This window comes from Rhinopithecus roxellana, chromosome 2 (assembly GCF_007565055.1).
Source record: "Rhinopithecus roxellana isolate Shanxi Qingling chromosome 2, ASM756505v1, whole genome shotgun sequence".
Lineage (NCBI taxonomy): Eukaryota > Metazoa > Chordata > Mammalia > Primates > Cercopithecidae > Rhinopithecus > Rhinopithecus roxellana.
The window spans coordinates 132,586,107-132,598,604 of NC_044550.1; the positions used below are offsets into that span (position 1 = coordinate 132,586,107).

The 12,498-nt window shown below is 54.9% G+C and overlaps 1 protein-coding gene across 1 annotated transcript in view; it reads left to right on the forward strand.

Annotated features, from left to right (window-relative positions):
• Window positions 1–667: 667 nt before the first annotated feature.
• Window positions 668–12,498, forward strand: part of MAN2B2 (mannosidase alpha class 2B member 2) — a 46,251-nt gene continuing 34,420 nt past the window's right edge. Inside the window, exons 1-4 of the mRNA XM_010370044.2 lie at window positions 668–839; window positions 2,056–2,202; window positions 3,883–3,988; window positions 11,904–12,076. Coding sequence (XP_010368346.2) covers window positions 702–839; window positions 2,056–2,202; window positions 3,883–3,988; window positions 11,904–12,076 — 564 coding nt within the window. The 5' untranslated portion in view covers window positions 668–701. The remainder of the gene's footprint in view (window positions 840–2,055; window positions 2,203–3,882; window positions 3,989–11,903; window positions 12,077–12,498) is intronic.

Genomic DNA, 12,498 nt, shown 5'->3' on the forward strand with positions numbered 1-12,498 from the left:
GGCCGGGGCAGTGCGCGCCTGCGGTCCCAGCTACTCAGGAGGCTGAGGTGGGAGGATCACTTGAGCCCAGGAGGTCAAAGCTGCAGTGAGCCCTGATCGCCCCACTGCACTCCGGCCTGGGAGACAGTGAGACCCTGTCCAGAAAAAAAAAGGAGACAGTCCCATAACAAGTCCCCCATGGCGCCGCCCAGATGGGGGTTTCGACGGGAGGGAGAGGAGGGAAAGGGTCGTCAGGAAAGGTTCCTGGTGGCAGAGCTCACAGGGTGCGTGCTGAGCTGAATTTTGAACGGCAGTCTCTGAATCCCGGAGCCGAGTCCAGAGGGTGGGAAGCAGGTATTGCGAAGAGGCACACGCTCCGAGAGGCACCACCAGAGTGTGGGCTTTGGGCGAGGAGGGGTCTCCTCTGGTTGGGGGAAGTCTGGCAGGCTTTGGGGAGATGGGGCTGAAAGGCTGGACGGGGGGAAGGCCAGGAAGCTGGAGACGGGGATGGAAAGCTAAACCGCAAAGAGCAGGCGCCCTGCCCCCCGCGGGCCCAGCGCCTCCAGCTCACCCTTCCCGCGCTTCCCGGAGTGGGCGTCCAGCCGGCAGCCAATGGGCCCCGCCCCCGCCCGCAGCCAATGGGCCGCGTCCCCGCCCGCGCGGTCGCCCCGCCCCTCGCGAACCCGGAAGTAGGCCAGGCTCCTTCCCGGCCGGCCGCAGGGATGGGGCAGCTTAGCTGGCTGCCGCTGCTGGCACGGCTGCTGTTGTTGCGACTGCCGGGGGTCCAGTCCACCGACCCCATCCAGGCCTTCGTGGTGCCCCACAGCCACATGGACGTGGGCTGGGTCTACACTGTGCAGGTAGGTGCCGACGACGCCCCGCGCGCCCCCAAGGCTGCAGCCTCCCTCTCCCCGCGGAATCCAAGTGTGGGTTTGTGTCCCGGGGCCCGATGCCGTCGCAGAAGGAGGCTCAGTAGGTTCAGGACCCCACGCTGCTATTGACTGGTTGCGTCACTAACTTCGAGCCAGTCACTTCCTGCCTCTGAACCCCCATTACCCCTTCTGGAGGTGTTGCAGATTGGAGGGGCCCCTGCATTCCCGGCTGGGGAGGGGCGTGGGGGTTGACAGCAGTAACCCATTTCCCAGGGAAGCCTGGAGCAGGAGAGGGTGGGGCTGGCTTCAGAGCAGGTGGATGTCAGGTGCCCGCTGGGAAGGGGCCGGGCTGGTCCCCTGCGGGACTGAATATTGGAAGCCAGCTCAGCGTTCTCCGCACCCCAGGACAGGGGTGAAGGTGGACCTATGGTCACCTCCTGGTTGTGCTCAGGATCTTGGGCGAGGGGCTTTGGTCCCTGAGCCTCAGTTTCCCCATCTGTGAAGGGTAGGGGAAGCATGCCCACTACAGCCAGTTTCCAGAGGAGGAAACCGAGGCCCAGAGAGGGTTGGTGCTTTGCCCAAGGTCACCCGGGAATAAGTCCCACGCCTCCTGGCTCCCTGCTCGGTGCTCCTTCCATTCATTTAAGCCCTCTGTGGGCACCCCGAGTGCAGGGCCCTGGGGACTCGGACGGGAACACACCGCAGCTCTGGTCCTTGGAGCTCCCAGCCTTGGGGAGGCAGACGGCTGGACCTCAGGGACAGCCTGCGGAGCTCCTCTCAGCACCAGCTTTCATCATTTCAGACCCAGCAGGCCTTTTGGACCACACCCCCAGTGGGCCCTAAGACTTTCCTGTGCTGCCCCTCAATGGCACACTCAGGGCCCAACCCCCCAATTGCACGCTCAGGGCCCAGCTTGCTCACCCCTCTGGGAAGCTGTCCCTGACCCCTGGGCTGGGAGGGCACGTGTCTCTGCCCATGCAGGGTGTCTGTTTCCCCATCCCTCTCCCCCAGGAGAGCACGATCCCATCCAGTGGGGAGAGCCTGGTGTGGAGCGGGTGCCTAATAGCTGTGTGGTGAGTGAGCAGCAGGGAAGGAAGGACAGAGACACCCAGCTCTGTGCAGACACACCCAGCGAATGCCAGGGGCCCCAGGGACACTTGGTCTTGTTGGACAGGGGCTGGTGTGATGCTGTCCCCTCCCCTAGGAAAGCATGCAGGCGTACGCCGCCAATGTCTACACCTCAGTGGTGGAAGAGCTGGCCCGTGGCCAGCAGCGCCGGTTCATCGCGGTAGAGCAGGAGTTTTTCCGGCTGTGGTGGGATGGTGTCGCCTCGGACCAGCAGAAACACCAGGTAACGAGGTCACCGGGTGACTCAGCTGGCCCAGTGGCCTGGCGAAGACCCAGGCGGAAAACTCAATGGGGCAGTTCTAGCCAGGGCCAGGCTGGCGTAAACCACGGGGCCAAAACCCCACCGGGCTGTTCACAAGCCTTGTTTAGATCAAAGTTTATGGTCAGTTCCATGCCTGGGAGAGATTGCTTTCAATTTAATCCTGAATTTCTGTCTATTCTTGAAAAAACTGCCAGCTCTGGCAACCCAGGTGTGCACTTCCGTGCCAGCTGGCACTAAGTCAGCAGTGCCTTCTGACACCAGGCATCCCTGGTGTCCCCGAGCCCTCACCCTCTTCTCTCATTTGTGTTAGTTGCCTGGCCCCCTGGGCCCGGGGTCTGATGACCCTTGATGAGGGTGCGACAGTCCCTGTGGTTCGAGGGTAGGCAGCAGGTTACTTCATACAGGATGGAGAGTCAGAGTCCCTGCTGCACAGTGAGGCAGCCTGGGTCCCATCCTGCCCCCGCACCGGGGGACACGACTAGCCTCTGTGAACCGCACATTCCACTTCCATTAAGCGGGGGTGATCGCCCCATTGCAGAGAGGTCATGCCAAGGTTGAAGCCCTGGTGTGAGCACCCAGGACGATATTCGGGGGTTCCTAGTTTCCTCCCCGGTATCCACCTGCCTTCAGAACAGTTGCTGAACATAAAGTTCAGAGACGCCAAGCGACTTGCTCAAGGGAGTGAAGCCGAGAAGAGAGAGCAGGGTATCTACCAGGTCCCACCAGAGTCACGGGAAGGAGCCGGACATCCAATGGCCACTTGATGCTGCCAGATAGTGGGGTTGTTACCTTGAGTTAAAGAGATGTTCCAGGTTCAGAGAGGGCAGGCTACTGGCCTGCGGTCACACAGCTTGTAAGCGGCAGGTGGGATTCTGGGCCCGGCATGCCTGACTCAAGGCAGGCCTTTCCAGGGTATCCTGTGGGCGGCCCATGCTTCTTCAGGTGGACCCCACCAAACCCAGTGGTCTGTCTCCTAGCCCTCAAAGAGAAGCATGGCCTGCACGGCCCAGTGAAGACCTGGGCAGGAAACTTGTGGCGGGGCTCCCTGGAGGCAGGAATTTTTGCCTGCTTCATTCACTGCTGAACCCCCAGTGCCTGAACAGTGCTGGTTGTGTACTAGGTGCTCAGTTAACATTTGTTGAGTGAATGGTTTACAAATAGTGTACCTTAAGCAACAAACCAAAGGCACCACCTATAAACAGCTGTGTGTACACATACTGAAGTGCGTAGCATCAAGGGCATGCTGTTGCTAACTTGGTTAGCAGCAAAGGTGGAATAAAGGTGTTATGTGTGTAGAGACGGGGGTGTTAAGCAAATAGGTTAAAAACGGTAGTGATGAGTGAACCCTGGGAAAGGATATGGGAGCTGTTTGTTCTATTTCTGAAACTTTTCTAAAGTTTAGAATTATTTAATAAAATAAGATTTCAGAAAATCTTATATATACAAATATATATCTCAAATGCCCCCTGAGGGCTGCGTGATTTCTAGGTGGTGGAGACACAGTGTGGACCAGGACAGACACTGCCCTGCTTTTGCAGAGTAAGCAAGGGTAGGGAGTGGCGCTGTAAGCGTGTCCCCCACAGACCCAGCCATGCTCAGGAGCTGTAACTGGCTTTTTTCTCTCTGCCTGCCCATGTCAAGGTCCGCCAGCTCCTAGAAGAAGGACGCCTGGAATTTGTCATCGGAGGCCAGGTCATGCATGACGAGGCTGTGACGCACCTTGATGACCAGATCCTGCAGCTCACAGGTTTGGCCACCCTACCCTGCACTCAGGGTCCCTCAGGACCTCCAGTGGGACTGGGACACGGTATGGGAACCCCCAGGTTCTGAGCTCTGTCTGCCCCTCTTAGTGGGGTGGGGGAATGTTAACCAGTGAAAACAGTGATTTGCTAGTGCCGTATTCATGCCTCACCGAGGAAGTTGAACATGGGGGTTAAGAGCATGGATTCTGGAGTCAGGTGGTCTCAGTATATCCTGGCTCTGCCAATTCCCTCCTCTGTGACCCTGGAAAGGAATGTAACTTCAGTTTCCTCATAGATAAAACGAGTTTGATGGTAATACCTACCTCAAAGGGTTGTTGTGACTATTAAATTGCGATAATTCAAATAAAGCACTTTGGTAGGATGTGGGTTCCCTAGTAAATGCTCAGTAAATGTTTGCTGCCTTCCATCACAATCACCACCTTCATTATTACTACCACCACCACCTTCAGCACTACAATGACCATGACTACTACCACCACCACCACCACTACCACCACCATCACCACCACCCTTCACCACCACAGTGACCATCACTACCACTACCATCACCACTACCACCACCACCACGACCACCACCACCACTGCCACCATCACTGTCACCACCCTTTACCACCACAATGACCATCACTACAACTATCACCACCACCACTACCACCACCACCATCACTACCACCACCCTTCACCACCACAACGACCATCACTACCACCATCACCACCACCACATCACTACCACCACCCTTCACCACCACAATGACCATTACTACTACTATCACAACCACTACCATCACCATCACCACCACCACCCTTCACCACCACAGTGACCATCACCACCACCACCAACACCACCACCACCACTGCCACCACCACCATCACTATCACCACCCTTTACCACCACAATGACCATCACTACCACCACCACCACCATCACTACCACCACCCTTCACCACCACAATGACCATTACTACTACCATCACCACCACATCACTACCACTTCACCACCACAAAGACCATCACTACCGCTACCATCACCACCACCACACCACCACCATCACTACTATCACCACCACTACCACTGCCACCATCGTCACTACCACCACCACCACCATCACCACCACCACCACAACTACCACAACTACCACCACCACCACCATCACCATCACCATGACCCTTCACCACCACTATGACCACCACTACTGCTATCGTTACTACCACTGCCATCACCACCACCACCTCCAAAACACTGTCACCATGATCACCACCATCACTACCCATCACTGTCACCACCACCATCACCACATCCATTACTACCATCACCTCCACAATCATCACCACCACCACCACGACCAGGTCCCTCACCATCGTGTCCACCGTCCTCAGCACCAACACCCACAGTGCCGTGGGGCACTCTACCCACTGCTTACCAAATGCCTTTCACAGTGACACCCCAGCCAATCCTACTGGCAGGCTGATGGTGAGGCATGGTGATGCCCAGTCTCATTTTGCAGACATAGAAACTGAGACCCAAAGAAACGCAGTGACTCTCTCCAGGGCAGATGGCCAGGACTTGAGTCCAGGCCTAGGGACTGAAGCTCCAAGTCCACAGTCACTCCACTACAGCATGGGCCCTGATTTCCCCATTTGTAAAACATCCAGGCGGAGTGCAGTGTTATCAAAGGATGTTTTTGGCACTCTCCCTTTTCTCTTCCGTAATCTGGAGTGTTCCCCTGTCTCAGTTTCTTATTGCCTTACATCTGGACTTTGCTTAAGCCCCAGACTTGCCTTTCCACGAGAAGGAGGTGTGATGGACACAGCCCTACAGACAGAGCTCCTCCTGCGGCCAGAAGCTCAGCCCCTGCTTGTCCCCATGCATTCTCACAGGCCCAGAGGTAACAGGGGAGGAGAGCGAGGTTCAGAGTGAGCACCTTGCCCTCAGCCGCCTGCTGTGGCTCCTTGACTCCACAGCGCCTGCTCTTTCACTCCCCCGTGTGAAGTATGGGCAAGGGATCCGTCCCAACAGACTTCCCCCACACCCCCTCACAGACCCACTGCCAGGGCACATGTGATGCTGTAGGCGTGTCCCCCACCTGCCTCCTGCCCCGCGCCAGCGAGGAGGCTCTGGGGCCGTTTCTTACCTGTGCCATTTCATGCAGTGCTCCCCCTCGTTCTCTACCCTCCTCCTCAAGACACAGCTGAGAAGCCCCTCCCGTGGGAAATACCTGAGTCTCTGCAGTTTTGTGTCACCTCCCCCCCAACCACTGAACCTCAGGATGCCCCTGGCAGGGACCCCCATCTGACTCATCTCAGCACCCAGCATACGGTCTGGCCCAGAGCACTGCTCACTGGGCAAGGCTGGGCAAGGGGTGGGCGCTGAACTGCCCTGCCCTGAGGGTACCCACCGCTGGGGTACTTCGCCTCTGGCCTCAGCCCACCATGCCTAAGTGCTGATACCCCAGTGCTGACCCTGCAGGTCTGCCCTGGCAACTGGAAGCCCCAGGGAACCTCAGGCTGTGTCGCTCTGGGGCAGGAAGAGCCCCCAGAGACATGAGAGAGAGCGGATGCTGTGAGGCTCCATTTCCAAACCTGTCCAAGCTCATGGGGCTCTCAGGGGACAGACACGTGGGTTCCTTTCATGATAACCACCTTGTTCTAGGTACAAGATGTACACGTATTTTTTTCTGTCCTCAGGGCAATCTGGTAGATGGGTAATCTTACAAATGCTTATTCGTAAAGAAGTTTGAGGCTCAAATGCTATCAAAATGTGCCCACCGCCAGCTAAGTGATGGGACCCAGATCTGATTCTAGCCCAGCCAAGTCGGGAAGGTTACTTGTGGCGGAGCCCGTCTCCCTCATGGCTGAGCCAAACGCTTTCCTATGTGCTCTTAGTTGCCTCAGAACAGCCTGGTAGCAGGTGGTACTGTTCACAGCCCCATTTGACAGATGAGGAAACTGAGGTATAGAGAGGTGTGGGGTTTGTATGCAGTAGGGAGCAGAACTGGCGCTCAAGCCCACGTGTGCCTGGCCTGGGCTCTTGCCTTAACTTGTAGTCCCTAGGGCGGGGGAAGAGTGTGTGGGTGGCCTCTTCAGACCGCCCATCTTAGATGTGCCAGGCATTCTGGCTGTGAATTGTGTCCACATCGGGCTGGTTTTCTCAGATATGTTGGAGTGAGAGAGGCTGGATCACCCCTCACTGCTTCCAGGCCCTTCATCTCCATCTCACCTTGGTGGAGCCCCTGCCTCAGGACAGGCCCTGGACAGCAAAGGAAGACAGGATCAGGCTGGCGCAGCCTCTAGACCTCTAACCTTCTTCTTGGGGTATCTGGGGTGCCAAAGCATCTCCTCAACCAAGACCCACGCCTGGCTGCCCGCCAGGGCCTGGGACGCCGGGCCTGCCCGTGAGCTCACCTTTCCAGCCTTTACCTCCCCAACTCCTGCTCCCGGCAGGCACGCCAACACCACCTTAATTTTAGATGTGACATTTCTAGTGAGGGGAAAAGCATTTGTTCCCAGCACTGCAGTGACAGGGAAAAGCTGGGTGTGGGCAGCAGCCCCCGGGGGTAAGAGCTTTCGTGCCCCTCCCTGAAGGGACACCTTCCCAGCAGAGTGGCAGGTGCCAGCGGAAAAGAACCCCCGCCCCTATCCTGAGGGGAGAGAGCCCAGCTCCCGCCTCAGAGCTGCTGAGAGGCACAGGGTCCAGGCGAGAGTCAAGGAGACACCTTGGGCCATCCTGGATGACCACTGCTGTCCTGGCCATTCAAACCCAAGCTCTAAGCCCTGCACCCCAACCCCACTCCCCTCCCACTCAATCAGCGATCCCTCTCCTGTGTCACAGACTCTCTTCCACCTTCTCTGGTCTGTCTGACTCCTTCCAGCAGTGCTGCTGCTGTTGTTGTTGCTGTTGTTGTTGTTGTTGTTGTTGTTGTTGTTGTTAGACAGAGCCTCACTCTGTCACTCGGGCTGGAGTGCAGTGGCGCAATCTCGGCTCACTGCAATCTCTGCCTTGCGGGTTCAAGCAATTCTCATGCCTTAGCCTCCTGGGTAGCTGGGAGTACAGGCATGCACCACTATGCCCAGCTAATTTTCATATTTTTAGTAAAGATGGGGATTTCACCATGTTGGCCAGGCTGGTCTTGAACTCCTGACTTCAAGTGATCTGCCCACCTTGGCCTCCCAAAATGCTAGGATTACAGACGTTAGCCACCAAGCCCGGCCCCCAGCAGTATTAAAAACACACTTAAATTGTCTCTTCAATTTTTTTTTTTTTAAGATGGAGTCCACTGTGTTGACCAATATAGTCTCTGGCTGGGAGTCCATGTGCCCTGCTGAAACCAAGAAGGAGTGTGTGGTTCTGATACTAAAAGGAAGAAGGACAGAATGTATATCAGAGGCCAATTAACAGTTTTGGTCATGAATCACCCTGAAGTCTCAGGAATGCTCTCTGCTAGAGGGCCAGAAAACCTGAGTAAAGCTGTTACTGGTGGAAGGTACCCAAGTTACCAACAGCTAATCCGTACAGGTCTGCAGCAACCTCAGTTCTTGCCTTCTCAGAAGAAAGAATTCAACTGAGGGGCATAAGGCAGAAAACAAGACTGAGGCATGTTTCAGAGCAGAAGTGGAAGTTTATTTAAAAAGGCTTTAAAACAAGAAAGAAAGGAAAGTATGCTTGGAAGAGTCCCAAGTGGGCACGTGAAGGTCAAGTGCTGTGTTGATCCTTGATCCTAGGACTTTATAGGTCGGTCCCCTTTCCCATGATTCTTCCCTTAGGCTGGGCTACCCACACGCACAGTGACCTCCTTACCCTTGGGAGGTAAGCACACGCAGTGTGTTTAGGAAGTTGCATGCATGCCTATCTGACCCTTTCTTCCCTTTTCCAGTGGAGTGCCCCTGGAAGGTCAAACTCCACCATTTTGTCTCTTAATCCACATGCCTGGGATGTTGTGTCTCCCTGGCACCTGCATTCAATTAACACGTTAGTGCAACAGGTGTGGACCATCAGGAAATGCCCTCTCCCTAGTGCTGGCTGCCAATTTGTTACTTTTAGAGAGGCAATATGATAATTGCCAAACCATCACCCAACATTCCTAGTGGGTGGGGGAAGAGCCCTCCCCTGCCCGACTCATGCATGTCTAACTACTTGTAACAAAGCGACTTGAGTCTTAAGAACATTTACTGTTTACTTAACAAGATGGGGATAGTTTGGGACTGGTTCTGCAGTACCTTGATATCTGTGATTCTCATGTCCTTACCCTTGTGGTCACAAGATGGCTGCCATAGCTGCAGGCATCATGTTACCAGACACCACAGTCAAGGCAGTAAAAGGAAGAGAGGGGGCTCTCTATACCCATGGTCTATTCTGTTGGATAAACAGACACGCTCAAATGTTAGCATTTATTTGAACCAACAGTGATTCCTGAATCAGGAAGGACTAGACTGTGAGCCGTTCAGGGCTCCACTAAGGGAATATGAGGGAGAAACTTCTATAAGGTGCTCCTGAAAGTAAGACAAAGAAAACATTTGCCTACAGTAAACAGTCCCTCATTAGAGGTTGGTTGGCAGTTTCCGATGGGTCAAGCTTAAGTTCTGTTTTCCTGTTTACACTGAGTTGGATTTGGGTTTGCTGACGGAGGAACCCCCGAGGCCTGGAGCCGGCTCAGCTTGATGGCCTCCCACCCAGTTCATTACTTAACAATGCTCCTCCAGCTGGCAGACAGACTGAGAGAACAAGTATCTGACAGGAGGGAGTGTGCGTGCCACATTTGGCTTAGATCAACTGTGATTCATCCCTTGAGGCTGGGCATAGTGCCCCCTGAACAGAGGGAAGTTTCTGCCAGTGAAGAAGGGGTGCTGACTTGGCAGCCGTCAGCCTGCCCCCACTGGCTGCCCTGTCTGGTGCGAGGCCGCACCTTCCAGAGCTCCTGGCTCCTCTCAGCGCTATGCTGTTGCCCTCCTTCATCCTGCAGCTAGCACTCCCCCTGTGCTCCCCCGACCCTCTGGCTGCTCCTTCTCCATCCTCTGCTTACACATGCACAGCCTCCGGCCACATCCTAGTCCAAGCTCTTCCTGATCCCGTCACCTCCGCTGTGCCCCTGACATCAGCCCCACCCCTCACCTCCCACAGTCACCCCCTGCCCTGTCTTGGCCTTACTCATGGGTCTGACCGCTGCTTGTTCCCCGCATCCCAGGCATCGTCTGAGCCTCAGCCAGGGTCCCCAGGACTGCGAGTTCGTCAGTGAAAGGCAGTTGGACTCTAGATCAGTTATGAGAGTTCTCTGAGGTGTTGTTCACCAGTCTTAAAGTGAACATCTCTCAAGGTGTTAAAAAGATTATATTTCGGGGAAGGACTTGGGGAACATTAATCAATGCCTTATACAAGTCTGGGGTTTTCTTTCTCCCTGCAGCACTGAACCCAATATCTGGTTTACTATGGTGGCTCTTAAGTAATAAATGAATAAATGAATGGTTGGGTGATTCTGGCATGGAGCCCTTTGTATTCATGATCTATTTCCATGTAGTAAATTGCCCCCAAATTCAGGGGCTTCTGAAAACAAGCATTTCGTATCTACAGCTCCTATGGGTGAGGAGCTCAGGAGTGGCTTAGCCAGGGGATTCTGGCTCAGGACCTCTTGAGAAGTTGCTGTCAAGGAGTCAGGTGGGGCAGTGACATCTGAGGGCTGGACTGGGGCTGGAGGGTCTACTCCAGGCTGGCTCCTGTGGCTGTGAGAGGAGGCCTTGGTGCCTTGCCATGTGACTGCTCATGGCACAGCGGCTGGCCTCCCAGAGCAGTGACCCAGGAGAGCAGGCAAGAGCGGCCACAGTAGAAGCTACATGCCCTGCACCTTCTCGCCTCAGGGACACACAGGTACTTCTGCCTCCTTTTGTTTGTTAGAAGTGAGTCACTGAGTCTGGCCACCCTCTAGGCCCTAAGCCTCATCTCTTGAAGAAGTAGCAATGATTTATGGATGTCTTTTCTTTTTTGTTTGTTTGTTTGTTTGTGACAGTCTCACTCTGTCACCGAGGCTGAAGTGCAGTGGTGGGATCATGGCTCACTGCAGCCTTAACCTCCTGAGCTCAAGTGATCCTCCCACCTTAGCCTCCCAAGTACCTGAGACTACAGACATGTGCCACCACGCCTGGCTAATTTTTTAAAATTTTGTGTGCATGTGTAGAGATGGGGTCTCATTCTGTTGCCCAGGCTGGTCTCAAACTCCTGGGCTCAAGCAGTCCTCCCACCTCAGCCTCCCAAAGTGCCAGGATTACAGGCATGAGCCACATTGCTGGCCTTGGACATCTTTTGAACCACCACACACTTAGGTTTGAAGTTCACTTTTAACCTTTTATTGTTGGTGATGTCCAAGACCTCCATAGCATCATCAAAATCAGTGCTCTATCCAAGTTCACACAAAAATCCTCACCCCTGCACATGCTGTAACATGCAGGAACCTTAAGGACATTACGCAGAGTGAAATACGCCAGTCACAGAAGGACTAATGCTGTGTGATTCCACTGATATCTAGAGTTGTCAAATTCATGGAGTCAGGGAGTAGAATGGGGGTGCTAGGGGCTTGGGGAGGGGCAGAGGGAGCTAGTATTTAATGAGGACAAGAGCTTCAATTTGGGAAGAGGAGAACGTTCTGGAAAAGGATGGTGGTGGTGGTTGTATAACGGTGTGAATGTACTAACACTACTCAACTATACACTTAGAAATGATTAAGGTGGTAAATTGTATGTTATATGTACTTCACCATGATTAAAAGTTAATAATTAACACCCTCGCCTCTGCAGTTCAGCATGACCTTGCTGGCACTGCAACCCACTGGACAGGCAGGTTCCCCTGGGTGAGCGTGGGGCTGGGAGGCACAGGCCCACCCTCCAGGCACCAGCAGGGTGATGCTGTCTTTGCAGAAGGACACGGGTTTCTCTATGAAACATTTGGGATCCGGCCACAGTTCTCCTGGCACGTTGACCCATTTGGCGCCTCTGCCACGACCCCCACCCTATTCGCGCTGGCAGGCTTCAACGCTCACCTCGGCTCCCGGATCGACTACGACCTGAAGGCAGCCATGCAGGAGGCCCGGGTGAGTGGTGTGCCGTGCCTGCTGCTACCCAGCGACTGCTCCTCCCTTCCTTCCTTGGATTAGAGCATGGTAGAAAGCTGCTGCTCTATGCCAGAGTGTTCGGGAATTCTTGAGAGCTGCGTAGACCACGGGGCTGTCCCCTAGCCTTTGCTGTTGTAGCCTCCCCCACCAGGAGGACCCCCCTCCCTGTACGCCCAGCTTCTCACAGAGCTGCAGGCAGTTTGGCTGCCTCCTGCTTCCAGACCCCTATCCCCATCAGCTGGGCCTGAGGCAGGGCTGACCCCTTCTGTGGGCCTCCCACAGGGACTAGAGCAGAATGGCACTCAGTAAGCAGGGGTTGACAACCAGAGGAATGGCAGGGCGTGTTTAGCTGGGAGAACAGTTAGCAGAGATACTGTGTTTCTTCAGGTTTGTGGGCAACT